At 37.0% G+C, this 27,043-nt stretch overlaps 2 protein-coding genes and 1 pseudogene across 7 annotated transcripts; all 3 read right to left on the minus strand.

Moving 5' to 3' along the window:
- Positions 1-383: 383 nt before the first annotated feature.
- LOC132307158 (G-type lectin S-receptor-like serine/threonine-protein kinase At1g11410) lies at positions 384-4,704 on the minus strand. Of its 4 annotated transcripts, none has more exons than XM_059804851.1 (7): positions 3,312-4,704; positions 2,468-2,596; positions 1,967-2,130; positions 1,595-1,805; positions 1,186-1,423; positions 954-1,038; positions 384-861 (listed from the first exon to the last, which is right to left on the minus strand). In XM_059804851.1, the coding sequence occupies exons 1-7, from the start codon at positions 4,588-4,590 to the stop codon at positions 556-558; spliced, it is 2,412 nt and encodes an 803-aa protein (XP_059660834.1). In that variant the 5' UTR covers positions 4,591-4,704; the 3' UTR covers positions 384-555. The 4 variants fall into 4 exon arrangements, with proteins under 4 accessions (XP_059660834.1, XP_059660826.1, XP_059660849.1 ...); XM_059804843.1 differs by having other exon boundaries at positions 954-1,101; XM_059804866.1 differs by having other exon boundaries at positions 771-883.
- Positions 4,705-4,874: 170 nt separating this feature from the next.
- LOC132307185 (uncharacterized) lies at positions 4,875-18,600 on the minus strand. 3 transcript variants are annotated; one of them, XM_059804885.1, is made up of 3 exons: positions 17,105-17,489; positions 15,055-15,183; positions 4,875-6,494 (listed from the first exon to the last, which is right to left on the minus strand). In XM_059804885.1, exons 1-3 carry the CDS (start codon positions 17,262-17,264, stop codon positions 6,451-6,453), a joined length of 333 nt encoding a protein of 110 aa, XP_059660868.1. In that variant the 5' UTR covers positions 17,265-17,489; the 3' UTR covers positions 4,875-6,450. The 3 variants fall into 3 exon arrangements, 2 of the variants coding, with proteins under 2 accessions (XP_059660868.1, XP_059660859.1); XM_059804876.1 differs by lacking the exon at positions 4,875-6,494 and adding an exon at positions 6,501-12,583; XR_009482189.1 differs by lacking the exon at positions 4,875-6,494 and adding an exon at positions 13,539-13,801 and having other exon boundaries at positions 17,105-18,600.
- A 2,816-nt stretch (positions 18,601-21,416) lies between these two features.
- LOC132307202 (G-type lectin S-receptor-like serine/threonine-protein kinase At1g11410) lies at positions 21,417-26,819 on the minus strand (annotated as a pseudogene).
- Positions 26,820-27,043: the final 224 nt, after the last annotated feature.

Raw genomic sequence — 27,043 nt, forward strand, 5'->3', positions numbered from 1 at the left:
AAAAGAACCTCCGAATGTGGTAATTCCAGTCCTTCATACAATCGTCTGATTCTTGCAATCTCCTACTGGATAATTGTTCGGATATTCACTTTAGAACGACAATAGTTCCTGGAAAGCCCGACATTCATGCTCCTTTGCGCATTTGGAAAGGACCACAGTTTTTAGGAGCCCAACAATATGTTGTATGAATAATGTCATAAAAATATATATGTTATAATTTTTTCTTGTTTCAAATTACTAGGGTTGATCGGGTTAGTAAAATCTTTACCCAAATCCCTTTCAGGCAAGACATGGGTTGCTCGGGTTATAAGGCCCACCCTAGTTCCACCCCTAATTGCAGGAATTTACTTTAGCTTGTATGAGGCTAGTCAGCTGTGAAAATATACACTAAATGCTTGTATGAAATTGTTACTAATAAACAAAATAATACCACAACACAACATTTCGAGATATTGAGCTAACGTCCAAAAGTCATAGGGAAATATAATGTTAGTCAGCATGTATGGTACTACTAGTAATGGCAGACTAAGGTACAATACGTGAAAGTTGAAGCTTTCAGCGACCCTCAACCATAGTATCTGTAATATCATTTATGGAACAAGCTCCAACATCAGCCGATGATGAGTCTGGACCATTATTGGGTCTTCTAGAAATAAATGCAGGCTGTCTAGGTAGAGGAAGAGAAGTTTCATTGCACAACATAACAACAACTGCTGACATGGTTGGCCGATCAGTGGCGTGTTCTTGCACACACAAAAGCGCAATGTGAATGCATCTTAGAACTTGATGAGTTTGATATGACTCACCTAACGATGAATCAGCTATGTCCAAGGATTCTCCTTTTCCCCAAAGGTCCCAAACCTGAAACAGTTCAAAACAAAATCTGAAGGCCAACAATTAAGCAACAATATTGTATGTTATTATCTAAAATCTATGACTTGCATTTTACTTACATGTCCAATTAGATTCTGAAAGTTCTCTTGATTATAACTGCTGTTCTTCCTGCCACAAATGATCTCTAATACTACGACCCCAAAACTGAAAACATCAGATTTTATTGAAAATAATCCTTCCATTGCATACTCGGGTGACATATAACCACTGCAGACATAACATATGAAAATTTTACTTATGTTTTATTCTGTAAATCTTCCTCTTCATCACATAAATGCATGTACTACTTACTATGTTCCAACCACTCTATTGGTATTTGCTTCAATTTGGTCCCCTCCAAAAATTCTAGCCATTCCAAAATCTGATATTTTTGGGTTCATTGCAGCATCTAGTAAAACATTGCTGGCTTTTAGATCCCTGTGGATAATTCGTAATCTTGAATCTTGATGAAGATATAACATTCCTCGAGCAATTCCTAAAATGATATCAAACAGTTTTTCCCAGCCCATTGATGACCTTTTAGCTTCATCTGATTCCATGAAATTAAAAATTGTCAAATCATTCATCATAAATTGCCAAATTAATGTGTAAAAAACTCTGAAAAGTACATATATATATAGATTAACATTTTCTCCTCTTGTTGAATGTAGCATCCTAAAAGATGAGCCAAATGAAAGTTGTAGAAAAAACACATATGTACCAAAGATAAACGAGTCCAAGCTTTTGTTTGGCAAGTATTCATAGATTAACATTTTCTCCTCTTGTTGAATGCAGCATCCTACAAGTTTAACGAGATTCCTGTGCTGGAGTTTCGCAATCAGCATAACTTCATTCTTAAATTCCTTTATCCCTTGCCCCGAATTTTTTGATAGTCTTTTCACAGCTATTTCTTGTCCATTATGTAGCCGGCCCTGAAATTGATTAAATTAATTTTCTGATAATGGCAATTTTGTACAAGTTTACTCTCAGCCTATTGAAGCCAATCGTACCTTGAACATAAAGTTAAATTTGCTTTACTTCAAACACAATTGGATGAAGCTAGCTACGCAATTTTGAGACAACTATTATGTACCTTATAAACTGTGCCAAAACCACCTTGTCCAAGCCTGTTAGCAGAAGAGAAATTGTCTGTGGCAGCTACAATGGTGCTCAGATCAAAGAATGGTAAATCTGTACTTGTTTCACTTTCAACAAGCTCATTTTCGCTAAATGACAAGTTTCCCATTCCCCTTTTTCCTGTCAATGAATTATACAGTAAATATATCAGGCTCAATATTCGTAATGAAGGGACTGAGTGATCCAGCTATGAAACGATCTGGGGCCTATTAAGCAACGATTTCTGTTTCATGTTTTCGTTGCCAAATCGGTCAAAAACACAATCAAGTGGCTCAAGTATATTTTATTTTATTTTGTACTGCCAAGAAAGTCACACATAGGCATTGGCCCTTAATTGTCTTGAACATTGGACTTTTTATTTTGGAAAGTGAGAAAGTAACAATGGGTTGTAGCTCTTGATGGTATGTTTGTTGCGTTTTACACAGTACCGAGCTGCAAAGAAGAATAATCTGTTTACCTTTACTCTTCTTCATTACAAACCAATATGCCAAGAAGATTATGAGAAATGATACTACAGCGACTGACACTACCATAATGGCCACATTCAACTTCTTGCCATGATTGCCTTTTGACTTGGAATATTGAGCTGCAAAGAAGAAATCATTAGGGATTTTATACAGAAACTATCCCTGTTGATATTACAAAAGAATTTTATTTATTTTAAATAATAATAAATAAATAAACTCTAACTACTTGATCATGGTGCAAACATACTAATGAATTTTAAGTTCAATTTAATTAGAAATAGGTTCCAATTCATTTAAAATCAACTATTACTATTCTAAAACAGTCAGATAACCTCTTATACTAACAAATTGTTAACTGACATATGAAATGACAAAATTGACTTCCATATTTAAAATCATAAATCCCTCTTATACTATTCACAATTAGTCATATAACCTTATAATCCTATGTACTAAGAAAAATATCTAAAAACTTCATTACTTTTTAAAAATCTATCATATCACCCTCAACCTTTTGTTTGCCGTCAAATGGTAACCGGACACTAACACATGCCTATCATATGCCAACTTTTAAAATAATATATGACAAGGATGCCCTTGTAACCCCTGCCTTTTTAAACCCCCAAATCAAGTCCAATATCTAAATAAATGGAATGGGGTGATATGATAGATTTTTTAAAATTAATGAAATTTTTAAGTAGGTTTTTTTTTTTTTTTCAAATGTGAAGGTTTATATGATTGTTTTAAGATAGTATAAGTGGATTTTTATTATTTTAACCTTATCTTAATTGAAGAATAGCAAATAATATGAGCATGGAAAGATTGATTGCATACCTAATTCAACTGCATCAACTCGAATGTATATATCTTGACCCCCATTTGAAAACACTCTTGTATCCATCAATTCACCATGCCAAGTGACACACCCACTCCCACCTCCGCTTATGTTTGCACTCGTGTAACCAGTACAAGAACAATTCTTTAAGCACACCTCCTTGCACTCTTTCAAGCTCAAACTCATATTCACACGTGTCACCGATGTGTAGGGAATGCTAGAATGTGTCATCGGCACAAACCCCTCTCCATTTCCACAAACTTGTCCCTCGCGCTTCCTCACGCACCCGCCTGACGCATCCCTCAAGGACCAATCAAGTGCCACCTTGGGCTCAAAACCAGGTAAGCATGTACATTTGAACTTCTCGTCGTCACTTAGGTTACAATTACCATATGAACCACATGTATCATAAGAATCGCACCGATCCTTGGGTGCCGACCAGAACTCGACCCATCTACAGTCTCCCTCGAACCACGTAAGCCTTTGCACAATACCGGACTCGTTCACGACCAATCTTGAGAAAATTGAGGTATTAAGTAAAGTGTGAAGGGCGTAGACCTCATCATGATTGTCAATAAAACTGAAATTAAAGATGAAATTAGATGGCATCTTCGGAACACCACTCCATTTAAACCCATTCCATGGACCGGTTCGCCATAATCGAACAGAACCCTTGGACAAGAACATTTGTGGGGACCCACTAAGGTCCATCTTGTAAGAACACTCTCCAATTCCCGGGTCATCAGGTGACTTCCAGGCTGTTAGGAACCGGTTCAGACCTGTCCTCCGGTTCATCCCGATTTTCATGGAAGGAAGCATAGTATCTGTTGGATAATCAAAGCCTTGCCATGCTTTGCCATCGTCGCCCTGAAGCAAAACCAAATTCCCTGAATCCAAAAGTTGAGCTGAACAAGTGCTGGCAGGAGCTGCCACCGAGACATTCGTCGACCAGAGGGGGAAGCTATCATTTCCATTATGTATAACCAGGTTTCCAGTTTTATCAATGGAGAGAACTCCGGAGGTGTCATTGATCGGATTCTCTCTATTTGCAACCCAAACAATAGTTTGTTCTTGAACTTTATTGTACCAAATTCCGATGTATCGTTTGTTGGAATTGCCGGGACTGAAGAACCCAAGCGTGAAGAATTCTCCGCTAGAGACTAATTTGTCTCCATGGTTGTCTCTGATAGATTGGTTTAGGGATATGGTGTCAGTGGAAGTGCAGAATCGAGTGAGATCAAGAAATGGAATTAGCAACAAAAACAGGACACCATACATGTTTGGATGATTTTCTCTCCTAAGTTTTGGTTAGGATGGTGAAAGTTTAAATAAAATTAGACGATCAATCGATAATGTTTTGTGACATAATACCTCATTTATCTATAGTTCTGTCAATTTTACATATTTATTAGAAGCTGGATTGGCCGTGTGTTAGAAGCTATAGTTTGAAAGATAAGAAGAATTGTCGTCTAAGGCGGCTGGAAAAATATCTATGATATTCGTGGTTCACATATAGATATATATATGCATGTTACCTATTTCATAGGGTGAACGACATGAAAAGCTTCCTTTCTATTTGGATTTTGCACCAAACCCCCTTTCTATTATTTTGCCCAAAAAATCCCTCAATCACAAGATGCCGAAGGAGATCTGAAATAGAAATTACTAAAATATTCCTTAGGTTATTTAAAAATCTGCTTTATCAATCAGTCTTGATAATTTTTTTTTTTTTTTTTAATTATTGTTTTTCTGCATAATATTTTAACAGTTTATTTGACTTTTTTTCTTAGAGAAAAAGAAAAAGAAAAAGGTTTTGAATGCAGGCTTTTATTAAATAGAAAATCGTTTAGTCTATAAAAGTATGGCTAAACAATTCCAGAATAATGTCACAATACTTGTCAAGTCCACAATAGTCACATGAAAGGAATAAATTGTAAGTTAACAGCTTATAATATAAGAATATCTTATTAGAAAAAACTAATTTAAAAAAAAAAAAAAAAAAAAAACATTTAGGCATTATTCCTGTTTTGTAGAAGATGATTCCATTTAACAAATCTATATAAAATAAAATTTAATAAAAATTAAATAAATAAATGCACAATATCTCAATAATAATAATAATAGCAGGTAAATTTCAAAGACGACTCATATTCATGTGGGTTTGAAGGTTGATTGAAAATGCAAATATAGTATAACTAATATTTAATGGTATATATTATATATAATATTATAATTGTATATATAATGTAACGACCCAGATCCACTGGATCCGAATCATTAATCAAGTCCTGACCCGACTCAAAATCATCCAAGGGTTATACGGTTCTTTCACGTTAAATTAATATATTAAAGTCCATCAAGGACGAAACGGTCATTTGTCACAATTCCATTGGTTTAAGACTCCAAGGGTATAATGGTCAATAACTCGCAATATAAAATAATTAAGATAAGGTTCCTAGTTAATATAGTCTTTTATGTGGTTAAAATATAATTATTAAATTTTATTGGGTCATAAAATAATTACTCGCAACATCAATTGAGTGTCAAAGTGTAATTAGGGAAACCAAAGAAAATTTTTATAGGTGGAAGAACCAGTCGACGTGTGCTCATTACACGATAACTGGTTTGGGTTATGAATAGTGACATAGCTCACTGCTAGGATACCGGTCGACGTGTGGGAAGCTACACGTCGACTGGTTTGGAACATGTACAGTGAAAAGACTTGACAGGATACCGGTCGACGTGTGGGATGCTACACGTCGACTGGTTCAGGTTATTCAGTCGACGTATGGAACTATACGTCGAATGGTTCTTGTAATTCCTCACTCAACTCCCCACTGTCCAATGAGAACTAATATACACCAACAATTGATAATTAACCACCCACGCCATAACACTCACATACAAATTTAAATACATTTTAACACTTACTATAATAACAAAAACCACATTGTTAACATAATTTGCCACATGTCACTTAAATACACAGAAGGATTAAATGTTGGTACACTCAATTACATTACCCCACTGGCCATATACATGATAAATCCCAATATTTTACATGTTGCAAAAGTAACACATCGTTACAAAATAAGTCAAGCTCTACAAAAATACATCCAAAATGCTTCCTAGGTGCTCTCAAGCATGAGGTGGATTATCATCCGCCAACTCCTTGCCGTGACCTAAAAAGAATTTAAATATGGTGGGGTGAGCAATTTGCTCAGTAAGTGGCGCCTAAGACGCACCTCTTAAGTCCCTGTGAATCCAAAACAAAGAATAGAACCATGGAAAATGGGGTCATACAATGTCGGGAAATTTACAACATGGTTTCCAATCTCAACATAAATAATATAATGCAATGGGGATGCAATGCATGCCGATGTCGCTCCTCATTTTTTTTTCACATTTAAAATCATCACTTTCAAACTGTTAATATAACCCGCCCTTTGGTGACCCCGCAGCGACACGAGAAAATGATTGGCTAGTGTCCCTGACCCTTGGTACCCTCGCGGCGTCTTAATGGGGCCCAGCTAGCTCAATCACGCTAGGGTGACACCCTAGTTCCCTCTAGGCTATATTAACACTCCGGCCCTTTGGTACCCCCTCGGCAACCGGGTTTTCTCAAAACCGATTCAAAACAATTTTCTCCCGGAAATCCCCTTTTTACTTTATCCAAAACATTACCCATCATGAAACCCAATGACTTACATGCATGTCTCATACTTTTAATGCTTTAATAATAAAGGATTCTCACATGACACAACAAAGCATGCCTTCATCCATCATATATAGCATATAAACAACATAATAAGCATATAAATTCATCATATAAGCATGCTTTCCACATAACACATTTAATACATGTCCTCACATAACCATATATACACAATTAAATCATTTCAAACTACAATTAGCACAAATAAGCATGCTAAGTCACAATTCAAGTAATTTGACTCACAAAAGTGCAAGAATATGCGGATTAGGAAGCCCCTATCTCAAGTTGATGCAAAACCCTTAAAATGGGTCCCTAATTTCGAATTCCCTAGGGAGGCTCAAAGTTGGAATTGTTGGTATGAACGTGTAGAGCTCGTCGTGCTCTCCATTTTGCCTCAAACGACATTCAAAATCTTCAAAGATTGAAGGAGAAATCAAGATCCAAAGTTTGTTTCTCAAATGAAATGAAGGAAAATGAGAGAGAGAATGAAGCTAAAGGAGAGAGAAATGAGAAGGCAGAATTGTGGTCTCTAGACCACTTTAACTATAGTGAAGGGTCCCACAAATTTTATTTCTTTTCTCTTTATCTTTTGTCTCAATTTGCACCACACATTAAAATACATGCACCACTAAGTAAACACCACATGATCATATAAATTAAAATGCACAAAATGCAATTGGACCCAACCACAATCCCGTACGCAAAACGTGAAATCACAAAAATACCTTTGCATCAACGGAAGTCCGGAAAAGAAAAATGTTGAAAATTAGAAACATCATAATCTCCCCAACTTAAAAGGATTTCGTCTCCGAAATTAGGCCATACCTGAGGAAGAAAACAACATCGGATACTTGGAGCGAACCTCTTGCTCAACCTCCCAAGTAGCTTCCTCGACTCCATGGTGTCGCCAAAGAACTTTCACTAGCGATATTATCTTACCCCTTAACACCTTTTGTCGTGTGTCAAGGATCTGCACTGGTCCCTCTTTATAGGAGACATCTTCATCGACATCTACATCAACCCAATCCAAAATGTGAGATGGATCTGGTTCATACTTTCGCAGTATCGACACATGAAAAACATTGTGAACCCTGTCCATCTGTGGTGGCAATGCAAGTCTATAGGCCACCTCTCCCACGCGGTCCAAAATCTCAAATGGTCCAATGAACCGTGGCGACAACTTGCCACTTTTTCCAAATCTCATCAATCATTTCCATGGAGAAACCCGCAAAAAAACATGGTCTCCCACCTCAAAAGTTAACGATCGTCGCCGTCTATCTGTATAGCTCTTCTATCAGCTCTGAGCTGTGAGCAATCTCTGTCGGATCAATTTAATCTTCTCGGTGGTCTCGAGTACAATGTCAGGTCCTAAGGCGGCTGTCTCGCCCACCTCCATCCAACAAACTGGAAACCTACAAGGTCTGCTGTACAACGCCTCAAATGGAGCCATCTCGATGCTCGTCTGATAACTGTTGTTGTAGGCAAACTCAATAAGCGGTAGATAATCTTCCCAACTACCACCCAAGTCAAGTACACATGCCCGAAGCATATCCTCCAAAATCTGGATGGTACGTTCCGACTGGCCGTCCGTCTGTGGATGGAATGCCGTAGTAAGGTCCAACGCTGAGTCAAACGCTACTTGAAGTCCTTCCTAGAACTTCGAAGTGAACTTGGCATCCTTATTTGAGACAATGGTTACTGGGACTCCATGTAACCTTACAATCTCCTTTACATAAAGATTACCAAGTGCCTCTGCATCATCTGTTGCTTTGATAGGCAAAAAGTGAGCCGTCTTGGTTAGTCTATCAATGATAACCCATACGGCCTCATTGTCTCTCCGTGACCTTGGAAGGCCTATCACAAAATTCATAGCAATATGTTCCTATTTCCACTGCGCTACAGGCAATGGTTGCAACAACCCAGCTGGTTTCTGATGCTCGGCCTTCACCTATTGACAGGTAAGGCACTTTGCCACAAATTGTGCAACATCCTTTTTCATCTCGTTTCACCAATACTGACGCCTCAAATTGTGATACATCTTGGTACCACCTAGATGAACTGCAAAGCGGGAAGTGTGAAACTCCCGTAAGATGTCCTTACGACAAACTGTGGGAACCACTAACAAACCCCTAAACCGTAGACCCCCATTTGCATGCAAGGTCCAATCTTTCACTGTCTCACCACTGGAGATTAAAGTGTGAATGGCGTCCAAATCAGAATCCTATCTCTGTGACTCAATCACTTGCACAACAAGAGTAGGCTGAGCCACAAGACTAAACAAAAATTCCGATTCACCGCAACCATCGTCGTCAACACAATACAATCCCATCTCCGCCAGATCATTAAGCATCTTCCATTTTCGAATAGCTAATCCAGCCAAAGTTCCACGAGATTTCCGACTCAAGGCATCCGCTACTACATTTGCCTTACCCGGATGATACTGCAGATCAAAATTGTAATCTTCCAAGAACTCAACCCATCTTCTCTGTCTGTTATTCAAGTCCTTTGGGGAGAAAAGGTACTTGAGACTCTTGTAATCCGAGAATACCTTGAATCTCTCACCATATAAATAGTATCTCCAATACTTCAGTGCAAACACAACTGCCGTTAACTTCAGATTATGAGTAGGGTAGTTGTACTCATGAGTCTTTAACTGTCGAAACCCATAAGCCACTACTCTACCATCCTGCATCAACACGCATCCCAACCCATCACGTGAAGCATCACAATAGATCACATAACCCAAGCTACGCTCAGGTATCACCAAAAGATGACTCATAGGCTTCATTCCACACAAACTTGATTCCTTTTAGGGTCAAACGGGTCATAGAAGCTGCCAAACGAGAGAAATCTTTCACAAATCTCTGATAATAACCCGCTAAACCAAGAAAACTCCGGATCTCAAACACATTCTTAGGTTGCTCCCAATTCAAGACAGTATCAACCTTTGATGGATCAACCGACACTCCATCTTCCGAAACAACGTGTCCCAAAAACTTCACGTCTTGTAGCTAAAACTCGCACTTCTCATATTTGGCATACAATTGGTGTTCTCATAAAATCTGTAGAACAGTACTCAAATGGATCTCGTGCTCCTCTCGAGTCCGTGAGTACACAAGAATGTCGTCCACGAAAACTACCACAAACTGATCCAAGTAATCATAAAAGACGCGGTTCATCAAGTCCATGAATGCCGCTGGCGCATTAGTCAAGCCAAAAGGCATAACAAGGAACTCATAGTGTTCATATCGTATACGGAACGCTATTTTTGGGATATCCTCATCCCTAACCCGTAACTGATAATAGCCTGACCTTAAGTCAATCTTCGAGAAACAACTAGCTCCCCTCAACTGGTCAAACAAATCGTCTATCCTTGGCAAATGATACTTGTTCTTGATGGTGGCGTGATTCAATTTTTGGTAATCAATGCACAACCTCAAAGAACCATCTTTCTTCTTAGCAAACAAGACTGGTGCGCCCCACAGCGACACACTTGGTCGGATGAAACCTTTCATCTTCAAATCATCAAACTGCTTCTTCAACTCTTCCAATTCAATGGGTGCCATACAATACGGTGCCACAGAAATTGGTGTGGTACCGGGCATCAAATCAATCGTAAACTCCACTTCTCGGTGTAGAGGTAACTCTGTCAAATCCTCCGGAAACACATCCAGAAAATCACGAACTACCTCTGGATAGTCTTCTCCTACAACATCATCTTCTTCAGCTAGAAGACTAGCCAAGAAATAGTCTCCACGACTTCGTTCTCGAAGTCTATACAATGATGAAGGTTGGGAATCACTCCGATCCCCCACGAAAAAGAAACAGTCTCCCTCAGGAGTGCGAACTGTGACTCTTCCTCTGTAACAGTCGATTGTGGCACGAAAGAAAGCAAACCAATCCATCCCGAGAATGACATCAAAACTAGTCATCTCCAGAAAGATAAGGTCAAACACAAAAGTCCGTCCAACGATCACAATGGAACAATTCCGCACAACTCGATTCAAAGACACTGAAACCCCAACTGGTGTATCAACACACAACGCCTCATCCATGAAACTAACCTCTAACTCCAATGCAAGTGCAAATGATGATGAAATGAAGGAATGAGATGCACCAAAGTCAAAAAGAATGCGAGCCCAAGAACCAAACACTGGAAAGATACCTCAAAGAACTGACGCTCCAGAAGATGCATCAGCCAATGCAAGTGCAAAGACACGGCCTTGCTGTACTTGTGCCTGAGAACTGCCACCCTGAATACTGGATTGCTGCACCGACACAGTAGGGGCATCCCTCCTAACAGGTCGTGAACCCTGAGAAGACATAGCAGGCTGTGGTGGTGGCGGTCTGAACCCTGACTGCACTATAGCCGACTGTGACGGTCTCTCTCATGATCCTCTGCCACTGCCAGTACCTACTCCCTGACTCAGACAATCTCGAAGCAAGTGACCCTGCTGGCCACACCCACAACGAGCCTTTGGAGCTGAAGAAACTGAAGATGATCTCATAGGGCAACTGGACTTGTAATGCCCTAGCTGCTGACACTGAAGACAAACAACTCCACTCTTGTCAGATCCAACTGGCATAGGAGTGGTAGGAGCAAATCGTGCAGATTGCTGCCCCTGAAACTGAAACGAACCACCCTTGTTCTTCTTCCAAGAAAATCCTTCTGATGATAGCCCTGCACCCCTCTTTTGCTTCCACTGCTCTCTTTTCTCGTCCTTATCTTTAATGTCAGCCTCCAGCATTAAAGCCCTTTCCACTGCTTCAGAATAAACCTTGATAAATTGTGCCATTATCAACGGCTTTATTCTTTCATTAAGATCGGAAACAAACTTCTGAGTCTTGTCGACTTCATCCTTTACCATTTCCGGAACGAAGCGAGAAAGTAAAGTGTATTTGTTCTCATACTCTGCCACTGACATGTTGCCTTGGATAAGGCCCAGAAACTGATCTTTTAGCTCCCATCTTTTAGAAATCAGAAAGTACTTTTCATAAAACAATTCCTTAAACTTGTCCCAACTCATTTCTTCCACCTTATACCGACTTATAACTGACTTCCACCAGAGCTTAACATCTTTAGCAAACTTGTAAGTTGCTAGGATGATCTTCAAGTGATCCTCTGTCATATCCATGGAGGTCAACTGAGTCTTAACTTGATCCATGTAGTCTTCTGCTACCATTGGATCCGCACCACCCTCAAACATGACTGGCATCAATTGAGAGAACCCCTTAATGATCTTAAGACGCTTCTGAGCTGGCGTCTCCTCAACTTGAACTGTAGGTTGTGGTGCCGACTGCGATTGAGCCGCAATCATTGCCCTCACGGCACTTTGCAACAAACAATTCAACTCCAGTGCCATAGAACCTTTACCCACTTCTACGGGTGCTTCAACATTTTTCCTCCTTGTGGGGATAAATCTTGGGGGAATCAAGTCCCTAAGAAGTGTGTCATCATCATTTAGCTCATCCGGATTAGAGCTGGAGCTCTCGCCAACATCACCCCTAGTCGGCCTAAGGCCAACTTCCCTGGTTTCCTCATGCTGTGACATCGTACTATAAAACGAGAAAACAGTTCAAAAACATGATGCTAAAGTCCACCGTGGACGACTCAACATAAAATGATAAGGTACCATCACTTAGCATGCACAACTATGCAAGAAACATTTTAATGTAACATTTAAGCACATAAGCACATAAGCAGTTAAGCATGCTTGTTCAAGAAATAAAACACGTAGCAAGTAGTCACGTAAACAACGCAAACAACTTCCCATGCAACTCTATGTAGGCCTCTACCCGTCGTCCTATAGGTTTTCGAACCAAGGCTCTGATACCATTCTATAACGACCCAGATCCACTAGATCCGAATCATTAATCGGGTCCTCACCCAACCCAAAATCATCCAAGGATTATACGGTTCTTTCACGTTAAATTAATATATTAAAGTCCATCAAGAACGAAATGGTCATTTGTCACAATTCCATTGGTTTAAGACTCTAAGGGTATAATGGTCAATTACTCGTAATATAAAATAATTAAGATAAGGTTCCTGGGTAATATAGTCTTTTATGTGGTTAAAATATAATTATTGAATTTTATTGGGTCATAAAATAATTACTCGCAACATCAATTGGGTGCTAAAGTGTAATTAGGGAAATCAAAGAAAATTTTTATAGGTGGAATAACCGGTGGACGTGTGCTCATTACACGTTAACTGGTTTATGAATAGTGACATAGCTCACTGCTAGGATACCGGTCGACGTGTGGGAAGCTACACGACGATTGGTTTGGAACGTGTACAGTGAAAAAACTCACTGACAGGATACCGGTCAACGTGTGGGATGCTACACATCGACTGGTTCAGGTTATTCAGTTGACGTATGGAACTATACGTCGACTGGTTCTAGTAATTCCCCACTCAACTCCCCACTGTCCAATGAGAACTAATATACACTAACATTTGGTAATTAACCACCCACACCATAACACTCACGTACAAATTTAAATACATTTTAACACTTAATATAATAACAACAACCACGTTGTTAACATAATTTGCCACACGTCACTTAAATACACAAAAGGATTAAATGTTGGTACACTCAATTACATTACCCCACTAGCCATGTACATGATAAATCCTAATATTTTACATGTTGCAAAAGTAACACATCTTTACAAAATAAGTCAAGCTCTACAAAAATACATCCAAAATGCTTCCTAGGTGCTCTCAAGCATGAGGTGGACTACCACCCGCCAACTCCTTGCCATGACCTGAAAAGAATTTAAATATGGTGGGGTAAACAATTTGCTCAGTAAGTGGCGCCTAAGACGCACCTCTTGAGTCCCCGTGAATCCAAAACAAAGAATAGAACCATGGAAAACGGGATCATACAATGTCGGGAAATTTACAACATGGTTTCCAATCTCAACATAAATAATATGATGCAATGGGGATGCAATGCATGCCAATGTCGCTCCCCATTTTTTTTCACATTTAAAATCATCACTTTCAAACTGTTAATATAACCCGCCCTTTGGTGACCCCGCAGCGACACGAAAGAAGGATTGGCTAGTGTCCCTGACCCTTGGTACCCCCGCGGCGACCGAGTTTTCTCAAAACTGATTCAAAACAATTTTCTCCCATAAATTCCCTTTTTACTTTATCCAAAACATTACCCATCATGAAACCCAAAAACTTACATGCATGTCTCATACTTTTAATGCTCTAATAATAAAGGATTCTCACATGACACAACGAAGCATGCCTTTATCCATCATATATAGCATATAAACAACATAATAAGCATAGAAATTCATCATATAAGCATGCTTTCCACATAACACATTTAATACATGTCCTCACATAACCACATATACACAATTAAATCATTTCAAAATACAATTAGCACAAATAAGCATGTTAAGTCACAATTCAAGTAATTTGACTCACAAAAGTGCAAGAATATGCGGATTAGGAAGCCCCTACCTCAAGTTGATGCAAAACCCTTAAAATGGGTTCCTAATTTCGAATTCCCTAGGGAGACTCAAAGCTGGAATTGTCGGTATGAACGTGTAAAGCTCGTCGTGCCCTCCGTTTTGCCTCAAACGACACTCAAATCTCTAAAGATTGAAGGAGAAATCAAGATCCAAAGTTTGCTTCTCAAATGGAAAGAAGAAAGAAAGGAAAATGAGAGAGAGAAGGAAGCTACGGGAGAGAGAAATGAGAAGGCAGAATTGTGGTCTCTAGACCACTTTAACTATAGTGAAGGGTCCCACAAATTTTATTTCTTTTCTCTTTATCTTTTGTCTCAATTTGCACCACACATTAAAATACATGCACCACTAAGTAAATACCACATAATCATATAAATTAAAATGCACAAAATGCAATTGGCCCCAACCACAATCCCGTACGCAAAACGTGAAATCACGAAAATACCCTTGCATCAACGGAAGTTCAAGAAAAATGCTGAAAATTGAAAACATCACATATAATATATAGGAAGAATAATTAATCTGTTTACCTTTCCTCTTCTTCATCTCAAACCAATATGCTAAGAAGATTGTGAGAAATGACCCAACAACAACAGACAGTACCAGAATGGCCACCGTCGCCTTCTTGCCATTATTGCCTTTCAACTTGGAATATTGAGCTGGAAAGAAGTAATGGTTAGAGATTTAATACAAAAATTATCACTTTTGGTATCACAAAAGTGAAGGAAAAAAAAAAAAAAAAAAAAACACTCTAAACGAACTAAGGAACGCACATAGGTAGAGTTAGGAATCCTATTTTATATCATTTTATTTCTAGAGAGGTAAATTTACAGTAAATTATATAATGTAAAAAATAGAAAAAATTACACATAAGTAGCTAAAGTTAGGAATCCTAAATAACAAAATTATCCATATTAAAAGTTTATTTTTCATTTTGATTGAATAAAGCAAAATAATTATAGATACATAAAAAATTATTGTTAAGGTCTAAGATGACTTCCAAGTTCTTAATCAAAATACCAAAATATGCTTATTAAAATCATATAATACCAAAATAAATAGTTGAGAACCAATTTGAACCGGAAAATACGAATTAAATAGTTGATAATGAGAACTTAAAAAACTGAATAGTGCATTGTGAGTAAAACAATTGATTTGAAGAACTCCTTTGCAGAAATATAGAACATTAACTAAGTTGTGCAAGGCAAGAAATTTGACACAAACACGTTTGTCTTTATTTTAGAAATGTTTGATAAATAAGAGACTTTTATTATGTCATATTTCAGAATCTTGAGCTACAAATCAAGAAGAGCTAGTGCTCTGCAATTTTAGATTTTTGAGGCCGATCTCAAAAGCCCTCCAAGCAATAATATCAACTAGAAAAAAAGAAAATCTTTTTTTTAAAATTCAAAGGAAACAATAATTCTTGATACATTTGTAATTATTTTGCTTAATTCAATCATATAAAAATATAAACTTTTAAAATAGACTACTTTATTATTTAGGACTTCTAACTCTACCTAACTCTATTTATGCGTAATTTTTCTAAAATATAAACAAAAGGACATTGAGCACAACAGCTAGGAAGTAAGGATACTCCGTCAGAGGTGCCTTGACAATATTGGACAAGCTGGGGATACGACCAGACACATGTTGGGTACGGGTAAAAATATCCGCATTTTAAAATGATTATTTTTTTTGTGACAGATACAAGATATAGTGCAGATACGCAAGGACACGACACATGATACAGCATGGTCAAATAGTGATTTTTTTTTAATATGAAAAAAAATAAATAAATAAACCATGGAGCTTATATCAAAATTTAAAATCAAATGGGATAAAAATGTAAGCATAAAAATTAAGCTTAAAATCTCAACAATAATGGTATATTTATTTTCTGGGGAAAAAAAATGATTTTATTCAGGTTTGCATAGCTTTGTTCTTAATTCTCATTTCAAAATAAAAGCCAAATCAATTAGAGAAAAAGCAAGAAGAAGAATAAAAAGAGAAAAAAATCGAATAAGAGAAAGAATAAAAAGAAAAAGAAAAGTGGAGACATCCCCTCAATGTGTATGTTTTTATCAAAATTTTGAAAAAAAAAAAGTTATTTTTTATAATAATATTTTTAACAAATTCTTGTGGTGTCCATATGCTATATATAGAGAGAGTGATTTGTATCATCGTGTTTGTATAACTCGTATCGGTATTTGTGTCCGTGCTTCCTAGACTCCGAAAAAGTAAACATCTAGCTGGAGAATCATCACAACGATCCAAGCACCATTATTAGACTGTTATTATGAGAATGTTGGAGTAAGGTACTAGAATTATGGGCTTGTACAAATAAGAATTTGCGTAAAAATTATATTATATACTAGTACATAATTTTTATACTCGTAATTTGTTCCATCAATCATATTATAAAGAAACTATCATTAAGAAAAATTTAAATTATCAAACTATTTGTCTAGCCAACCTCGTCAAATCATGAACCGTTAGGGTGCAAATTAATTGAGCTGAAACAAGTTTGACTAAAATGAAGGATTGCAAATACATGAGTATGAAAGATTAAATGCATACCTACTTCAACTGCATTAACACGTGTATATATCCTAGCCTCAATTTTAAAACACTCTTGTATCCACCAACGCACCATGCCAAGTAACACACCGGTGCGTTGCCAAGTAACACACCCACTCCCACTCCCTTCTCCACTTATATCAGCCACTCGTGTAACCATTATAAGAACAATTCTTCAAGCACACCTCCTCACAGTCTTTCAAGCTCAAACTCATATTCACACGTGTCACCGATGAGTAGGGAATGCTAGCACTTGTCATCCGAACAACTCCCACTCCATTTTCACACACGTGTACCCTACGTTTCCTCACACACCCACTTGACGCGTCCATCAAGGACCAGTCATGTGCAACAGGACCAGTCATGTGCAACCTTGGGCTCAAAACCAGGTAAGCATGTGCATTTGAACTCCCCATCATCACGTGGGTTACAGTTACCATATGAACCACATGTACCATAAGATTCGCATCAGTTCTTCAGGACTGACCAGTTCCTGTCCCATATACGTTCTCCCTTGAGCCATGTAAGCTTTTCCGCAAATACCCAACTCTCTCACGACCAATCTCGTGAAAATCGAAACATTAAGTAAGCCATAAACTATGAAGACCTCATCATGATTGTCAACGTAACTGGTGTTGAAGATGAATTTATATGCTGTCCGCGGAACACCACTCCATTTAAGCCCATTCCATGGACCTGATCGATATAACCAAACCAAACCCCTGGACAAGAACAATTGTGGGGACCCACTAAGGTCCATCTTGTCGGAACACTCTATGGCACCCGGGTCATCAGGTGACTTCCAAGCCGTTATGAACCGGTTCAAACCAGTCCTCCAGTCCACCCCAATTTTCATGAAAGGAAGCATATTATCTGTAGGGTAATCAAAGCCCTGCCATGCAACATTCCTTTTGGCAGCACCCTGAAGCAAAACCAAATTTCCTGAATCCAACAGTTGAGCTGAACAAGTGTTCGCGGGAGCTGCCACCGAGACATCGGTTGACCAGAGGGGGACACTATCGTCTCCACCATGTATGACGAGGTTCCCGGTTTTGTCGATGGAGAGAACTCCAGAGGTGGCATTGATCGGATTATCTCTGCTTGCAACCCAAACTATTGTTTGTTCTGGAACTTTGTAATACCAAATTCCGATGTATCTTTTGCTAGAATTGCGAGGACTGAAGAACCCGAGCGCGAAGAATTCTCCGCTAGAGACTAATATGTCTCCATGGCTGTCCCTAATGGACTGGTTCAAGGATATAGTGTCAATCGAAGTGCAGAATCGGGTGACAAGAAATGAAATTAGCAAAAAAAACAGGACACCATACATTTTTCGATGATTTTCTCTCCTAAGTTTTGGTTGGGCCGGCAAAAGTTTAAATTAAATTACACGATCCATGGGATAATGTTATGTGACACAGAATAATACCCCATTTATCAGTAGTTCTGTCAATTTTACATATTTATTTGAAGCTGGATTGGCCGTGTGTTCGATGGTATAGTTTGAAAGATAAGAAGAATTGTCGTCTAAGCCGGTTGGGAAAATATCTATGATATTCGTGGTCCATATATTACGCACGTTACATATTTCATAGGGTGGGCAACTTCAAAATTTTGCACCAAACCCCCCTCTATTATTTTGCCCAAAAAATTCCGCAATTATCACAAGATGCCGAAAGGGAACACACAGTAGATTGAATTTTAATTGCGCTAAAATTCCGCAATTAAAATTGAATAAAATATTCATTAGCTTATTTAAAAATCAGCTTTATCGACCAGTCTTGATAATTTTATTTTTTTATTATTGTTTTTAAGCATAATATTTTAATAGTTTATTAGACTTTTTTTTCTTTAAGATAAAAAGAAAAAGGTTTTGAATCCAGTCTTTTATTAAATAGAAAATAGTTTGGTCCATAAAAGCATGAGCTAAACAGTTCAAAAATAATGTCACAATACTTGTCAAGTCCACAATAGTCGCATGAAAGGAATAGATTGTAAATTAGCAGCTTATAATATAAGAATATCTTTTAAGAAAAAATTATTTTGAAAAAAAAAAAAGAGAGAAAAAAAAAGAAGAAAAACACGTAGGCATTGTTCCCTTTTTGGTGGAAGATAAATCCATTTAACAAATATCTATAAAATAAAAATTAAATAAATGAATGCACAATATAATTTTTTAAAAAAATAAATAAATAACAGGTAAATTTCAAAAAAAGACTCATAATCATGTACTCATAATCATGTGCTGAAGGTTGATTGGAAATGCAAATATAGTATAAATAATATGCTGTAATGGTGGAGGATACGTAGTTAGGACTTAGAAGTGACAATGAAGTAAATATATATGGTATATACAGGGGTATTTTCGTCTCCAAATATATATATATATATATATATATATATATATATATATGAGAAAACTCAATGTCCAAATAAGTCCCTTTTAGCTAAGTTCTTTGGCCAAAAAAAAAAAAAAATTAAAAAAAAAATAAAATTAGGGGATTTAGTGCAAAGCACAAATAAAAAAGGGAGATTTAATGCAATTCCACCTTGTTCATTATGCATGATTTAAAAAAATATAGGATAAATTTCATTGGCACCCTCTTAGGTTTGGCTATTTTTCACCCTTAAATATCTTTCAAAAATAATTATTATGTAGGTCCATTTTTACTTTTTCCTAACAGATTCCGTTAAAAATATGTAAAGGACAATTTTGTCCCTAATTTTTTAATCTCATTTATTCTCTAATATCATTTTACCATTAAACCCCTTATTATTACACTATGTGCCACCACAACCCATACCAACAAAAGCTATCCGGCTTCTTCGTCATCCTATACCAAAACCATCTCTCTTTCAAGACACCTCTTTCATATTCTCATTATTATTTTGGTTTTCACATCTGGGCTATGCGTAGTGACCCAACCGGCGAAGATGATGGTGGACGGCCTAGTCTCCGGTGAGTCAATGGAAAATTCCAAGTGAACATGATGTACATATATGCTCATTCATTGTCAGTCTGCCCCTATCAATAGCTACATTAATGAGAAACAATTCAATGACAGCTTTAGCAACCTCCTCAGCCCCTCACCTCGCATTACCGAGTCACCACTACCATCCTCACTCCAAAACCACCACCACCACAATAAATATTTTGGATGTTGAACCACGACAACTGAATCACAACTATCTCTCTCTATTTATTCATCAACAGATAAACAATTTCAGCCATCTCCGGCGAAATAGCACAGTCAATTCTCAACTGTGGTAATTCTCATGGCGGAATGAAACACCACCAATTCCACAACCAAAACCACCACCGGCAAAATTAAAGGCACGACCACCACAATCGGAGGAGTCACCACCACAAAATGTGAATTTCAGAGAAGAAACCACCATTGACACCACCACCTGTGTTGCCACAGACACCATTCCCACCCCAAAACCACCGCCACTAAAACCCTATGGATTACTGTCAGTTGGTGGTATTCCCGCGAATAAATCACATAGTTGACGTTGGCAACCCATAATCGAAGCTCTCTCAGTCGCCGGCGGCAGATCAGCTAGTCTCGGCACGGTTGTTCTGTTTCTCATCTAGGAATGGAATAGCGTAGAGGAAACGATGATGAAGAGTCAAGGCGGAGAAGTTAGAATTCTAATATTACATAAGTACCCATATATTAAATGACGTGGAAAACATTATTAGATCTTTTTTGTCTGGGATCTTAATTGTAAATTTACAAATCATTTAGGGGTAGTTTAGTCCTTTAATTTAATTTTAAGGTCAAAATACTCCTTTAACAAAGTCAAAGGGTATTTAAGTCATTTTACACGATGTCAGAGGCATGCATGTGATGGGTGGGGTGGGAGTGAAAGACAGAACAAATATTTGCAATATGATATTTGGTTAAACTTGAGGAAATGTCAATGAAATTAATCCAAAAATATATATATTTTCTATCTTTGTCATTTTCCTTTCTTACTATGCCGAAATGTAAGCAGTGTCACAATCACATATGGTGGGGTGGTCCAAGTGAGGAGCAACGACAATCCAGTCCGATCAATAATTGAGGCTGCTATGACCATGACTTTACGCCCAGTTTGGTTGCAAAGAAAAGAAAAGAAAAGCTAATGCTGGAAAAGAAATGGAGGGATTTGGGGTTGCAGGGAGACACATATTAGTAATGATGAGAAGGTTTTGTTATCCATTTAAAAATGAGAAAAAATGAAAAGAAAGGGCTACAAAGCTTTATAAAATCTTTTTAATACCAATTTTGTACAACCAAATCAAAATGTAAAGAGTCTTAGGGCATTTTTTTATTTTTATTTTTTTTGCTTTTATTATCTTTAACTATTTCTTTGTTTTTAAATTGTCATTTTGGCTTGAATGATATTTAGCAAAATGGTTATAGACCAAATCAAAATATCATATGAGTGCTGGGGCATGTTTTTTTTTTTTGGATTCCTCGGGTTATAAGGCCCGCCCAAGTTCCAGTACTCCTACTTGCAAGAATTTACTTCAACCGAGGCTAGTCAGCTATGAGAAAATACACTAAATGCTTGGATTAAAGTAATACAAAAAAACAAAATAATACCACAACACAACATTTCCGAAATATTGAGCTACCTCCAAAGGATAATGTTAGTCAGCAGAGTACTAATAGGAATGGCAGACTAAGGTATAATTTTTGATAGCTAAATTTTTTTTTTTTGCCGCTTTCTACTCTCTCTACGGGTCTCAAAATTTGACCTAGAATTTGAGAGTTAAAGACTCAAATAGACCGAAGCTTTTACCGGCCCTCAACCATAGTAACTATAATATCGTTTATGGAACAAACTCCAACATTAGCTGATGATGAGTTCGGACCACAATTAGATGATCTTGAAATAAATGCAGGCTGTTTAGGCGGAAGAAGAGAAGTTTCATTGCACAACATCAGAACAACTGTTGGCATGGTTGGCCGATCGTTGGCATGTTCTTGCACACACAAAAGCGCAATGTGAATGCATCTCTGAACTTGATGAGTTCGATATGACTCAAGTAGCGATGATGAATCAACCATGTCCAAGGCTTCTCCTTTTCCCCAAAGGTCCCAAACCTGAAACAGTTTAAGCATAATCATCAATAATATTATTTGTCATTCTAAAAACTATGACATGCATTTTACTTACATGTCCAATCAAATTTAGATACTTGTCTTGATAATAACTGCTGTTTTTCCTGCCACAAATGATCTCCAGCACTACAACCCCAAAACTGAAAACATCAGATTTTATTGAAAATAATCCTTCCATTGCATACTCGGGTGACATATAACCACTGCAAAAATAACATATGAAAATTTTGTTAGTCTACTTAAATATTTTACTTTGTAAATCTCTCTCTTCATAGCATGAATGCATGTACTTCTTACTATGTTCCAACCACTCTATTTGTATTTGCTTCAATTTGTTCCCCTCCAAAAATTCTAGCTATTCCAAAATCTGATATTTTTTGATTCATTGCTGCATCTAGTAAAATATTACTGACTTTTAGATCCCTGTGGATGATTCGTAATCTCGAATCTTGATGAAGCTATAACATTCCTTGAGCAATTCCTAAAATAATATCAAACAGTTTTTCCAGCCCATCGTTGACCTTTTAGCTTCATCTAATTCCAAGAAATTAAAAATTGCCAAATCATTCATCATAAATTGCCAAATTAATGTATAAAACATATTTCTCATTGATAATGCAAGAACTATAATGAAAAAGATGAAGCAAATGAAAGTTGTAGAAAAAACACATATGTACCAAAGATAAATGAGTCCAAGCTTTTGTTTGGCAAGTATTCATAGATTAACATGTTCTCCTCTTGTTGAATGCAGCATCCTAAAAGTTTCACAAGATTCCTGTGCTGGAGTTTTGCAATCAGAGTAACTTCATTCTTAAATTCCCTTATCCCTTGTCCCGAATTTTTTGATAGTCTTTTCACAGCTATCTCTTGGCCATTATGTAGCCGACCCTGAAATTGATTAAATTATTTTTCAGAAAATGGCAATTTGTGCAAGTTTATTCTCACCCTCTATGAACATAAAGTTAACTTTGCTTTACTTTAAACACAATTGGATTAAGCTACTCAATTTTGAGATAATTAACTACTAATTACGTACCTTATAAACTGTGCCAAAACCACCTCGTCCAAGCTTGTTAGCAGAAGAGAAATTGTCTGTGGCAGCTACAATGGTGCTTAGATCAAAGAATGGTAAATCTGTACTTGTTTCACTTTCAGCAAGCTCATTTTCACTAAATGACAACTTTGCCATTACTATTTTTCCTGTTAATGAATTAAATAGTAAAAGTATAATGAAGATCATGCCAAATCGGTCAAAACCACAAACAAGGCTGAATTATTGTTTTTTTTTTTTGGTTTTTTTTTTTATAAGAAAGTCACATATAGGCATTACCTTTTAAGGACTTGAACCTTCCATCATTTACTTTGAAGAGTGAAAAAGTATAACTCCACTACAGATTTTGTTGGTATGTTTGTAGCACGGGCTTCAGAAAAATGCCCAAATCTAAAAGTAGGAATAATATATGTTTTTCACTTTTTCTTTACTATTGTATCGATTTTTCCCTTTGTTTAATTCCATATTTTTCTACAATCTCTGAACATTTTCTTCATTTCCAAATAGACCCTTAGTTATTATGATTTTTGAATTTTAGGTTGTCACAATTAATAATGCTAGTCCAAGCCAAAAATAAGCAGAACTTATTGTAAATTGTTTAAAGTAAATATGGCCTTTATGGTAAAACAATTGTAAACTGAATTGGAAGAATAACTAATCTTTTATCTTTTATCTGTTACCACAAATAATTAATCTGTTTACCTTTCCTTTTCTTCATCACAAACCAACATGCCAAGAAAATTGTGAGAAATAACACTACAATAACAGACACTACCGGAATGGCCACCGTCACCTTCTTGCCGTGATTGCCTTTTGACTTGGAATATTGAGCTGGAAACAAGAAACTAAAAAGAAACATTAATTCACCCCATTGAAGATTCTTGAATTCATCTTGTGTGTGTGTGTGTATATATATTAAATCTCATAAAATAGCTTTAAATTTATTAATTTTCTGCGTTTTGACATGAATAACAATTGAACAAGTTACTGGAAGGAAATTTGGAATTTCATGTTTTTGACAATGAAATTCGAATTCTAATCAATCTTCACGTAACGAAATTATGGGAGTTCTCGGAATTCCAATTTTATAACATTTTCAACAGTTAAATACATTAATAATTGATATATGTTTTTGAATTTAAAATATTACAGTACTTTTCAAAAATACATTTTATATTGAATGGAAATAAATGCATACAAAGGTTTACAGAGAGTGCTAATCTATAAACATATAACTTGTCAAATTTAGTTTAATTCAATCATGAAGACAGTGCTGTCATTTTTATGTTTTTGATTGAGACACTTCAACTATCTTCATAAAATTATTAATTTTGTTATTTTTAAAAATTATTATTTAACCCACGCTTGTATTTATGTGCTCCTCTGCCCTCATAATATTATTTAACGCATACTGTTATTTATGTGATCCTCTGCTCTAATAATATTTATTTAATGCATATTGTTATTTATGTGCTCCTCTTCTCTAATAATTTTAAAATACTGTTATTTTTTATAATTTGTTCCATCAATTACATCATACAAAAACTATCATTAAAATATAAATATCATTTTCTTATAATTTGTTCCATCAATTATATCATACAAAAACTATCATTAAAATATAAATATCATTTTTTCTTTTTCATTTTTCGCATTTTTGTTTTTGGTCGAACAATTTGTCTACTCTACCTCATATGCCACGTTAGGGATGCATTCATTGAGTTGAAACGAGTTGACTTATTCTTTCATTATTGAGGTCTGCATTATATGTGTTCCGTCCCGAAAAGAGTGTCTTTTTTATGAACCGTGACTCTTCAATTTTTGAGAGTCACAATTCTCCAAAAGAGACACTCATTTTGAAATAAGAAATAATATTTTTCATTACTTCAAAACTTCAAATTAAGTTCAAGTGACCATTTAATTTTGAGCATTTTAGCTCTAATCGAATAAGTAAAAATATTTTTTAATTTTATTATATTTTCCTGAGAATTTATAAGTGACTCAGCAAACAAAATCCAACTTAGCGTACTTATTTAATAACTGAATTTAAGTTCAATTTAATTATCTATCGATTCCAAATCACTTAAAATCAACAATCCTAAATGAAGAATCACAAATGTATGAGCATGAAAAGATTAAATACATACCTAATTCAACTGCATCAACACGAATGTATATATCTTGGCCCCCATCTGAAAACACTCTTGTATCTATCAATTGACCGTGCCAAGTGACACACCCGCTCCCTCCTCCTCTTATGTCTGCACTCGTGTAACCACTACAAGAACAATCTTTCAAGCACACCTGCTCGCACTCTTTCAAACTTGAACTTATATTCACGTGTCATTGTTGCATAAGGAATGTTAGAATGTGTCAACGGCATGAAACCCTCTCCATTTTGACACGTGTCTCCCCCGCGTTTCCTCACGCACCCACCTGACGCATCCCACAAGGACCAGTCACTTGCAACCTTGGGTTCGAAACCTGGTAGACACGTACATTCGAACTTCCCATCACTGGGTGGGTTACAATTACGGAACAAACCACACGTACCATAAGGACCAAAAGGGTCACACCGATCCTTAGGGGCTGACCAATACCCAACCCATCTGCAGTCTCCCTCGAGCCAATTAAGTACTTCAACGGTTCCAGACTCATTCATGACGAATCTCGATAGAACCGATTCATTGCTACCAATTATGAAAACCTCATCATCATTATCAACATAAGTGGTGCGGAACACCAAATTTGGTGTTTGCAGTGGAATGCCACTCCACTTAACCCCATTCCACGGTCCGTTTCGCCATAATCGAACCGAACCCTTAGACAAGAACAATTGTGGGGACCCATTGAGGTCCATTTTGAACATATACTCTCCGGCTCCCGGGTCATCAGGTGACTTCCAAGCTGTTAGGAACCGGTTCAGACCGGTCCTCCGGTCTACCCCAATTTTCATTAAAGGAAGCATAGAATCTGTGGGGTGATCAAAGCCTTGCCATGCAACAACACTTTTGTGAAGCAAAATCAAATTTCCTGAATCCAACAGTTGAGCTGAACAAGGGTTTGCCGGAGCTGCCACGGAGACATTTGTGGACCAGAAGGGGATGCTATCATTTCCATTGTGTATAACGAGGTTTCCTGTTTTGTCGATGGAGAGAATCCCAGAGGTGTCATTGATCGGATTGTCTCTATTTGCAACCCAAACTACAGTTTTTTCTGAAATTTTATTGTACCAAATTCCGATGTATCGTTTGTGGGAATTGCGGGGACTGAAGAACCCTGGCGGGAAGCTTTTTCCGCTAGAGACTAATCTGTCTACATGACTGTCTCTGATGGACTGGTTCAAGAATATGGTGTCAATATTGGAAGTGCAGAATCGGATAACAAGAAATGAAATTAGCAACAAAAACAAGACGACAAACATTTTTCAATGATTTTCTCTCCCAAGTTTTTGTTGGGCAGGTGAAAGTTTTAAATTAGAGGATCGTTGATAATATTTGTGGGGACAAGGTCACGTTTTAAAAAAATAAAATTCTAAGGTCAAGGTCGTCTTGCTTAGACAAATCACCGCAGCTTTAACTACATGCGTGTGGCGGTCATCTTCGAGACTTCAACCATTGAAGCACCGTGTTCAATACGTTGGAGAATTATCCTTTATTTATTTTTATTTTTTTTTAATTTATTAGGGGGTTAGGGAATTCTTAAACAGAATAAGGTGAATTCTTGTACATAAACACAAGGTGTTACATTAATTTGTATAGGTCAATTCAT

This window comes from Cornus florida, unplaced genomic scaffold, assembly GCF_030987335.1.
Source record: "Cornus florida cultivar Cherokee Brave unplaced genomic scaffold, ASM3098733v1 CherokeeBrave_3.0.0_Hap2_Chr01, whole genome shotgun sequence".
Taxonomy (NCBI): domain Eukaryota; kingdom Viridiplantae; phylum Streptophyta; class Magnoliopsida; order Cornales; family Cornaceae; genus Cornus; species Cornus florida.

Bases quoted from the DNA above. Each gene is read 5' to 3' on its own strand.
- LOC132307158 (XM_059804843.1), bottom strand. From the start codon at position 4,590: ATGTATGGTGTCCTGTTTTTGTTGCTAATTCCATTTCTTGATCTCACT. The intron at 2,597-3,311 runs GTATGCAATCAA...TCTTCTTTGCAG, and splicing joins AGTTGATGCAGTTGAATTAG to CTCAATATTCCAAGTCAAAA. The intron at 1,424-1,594 runs GTACATATGTGT...TCATGGAATCAG, and splicing joins CTTGGACTCGTTTATCTTTG to ATGAAGCTAAAAGGTCATCA.
- LOC132307185 (XM_059804876.1), bottom strand. From the start codon at position 12,579: ATGTCACAGCATGAGGAAACCAGGGAAGTTGGCCTTAGGCCGACTAGG.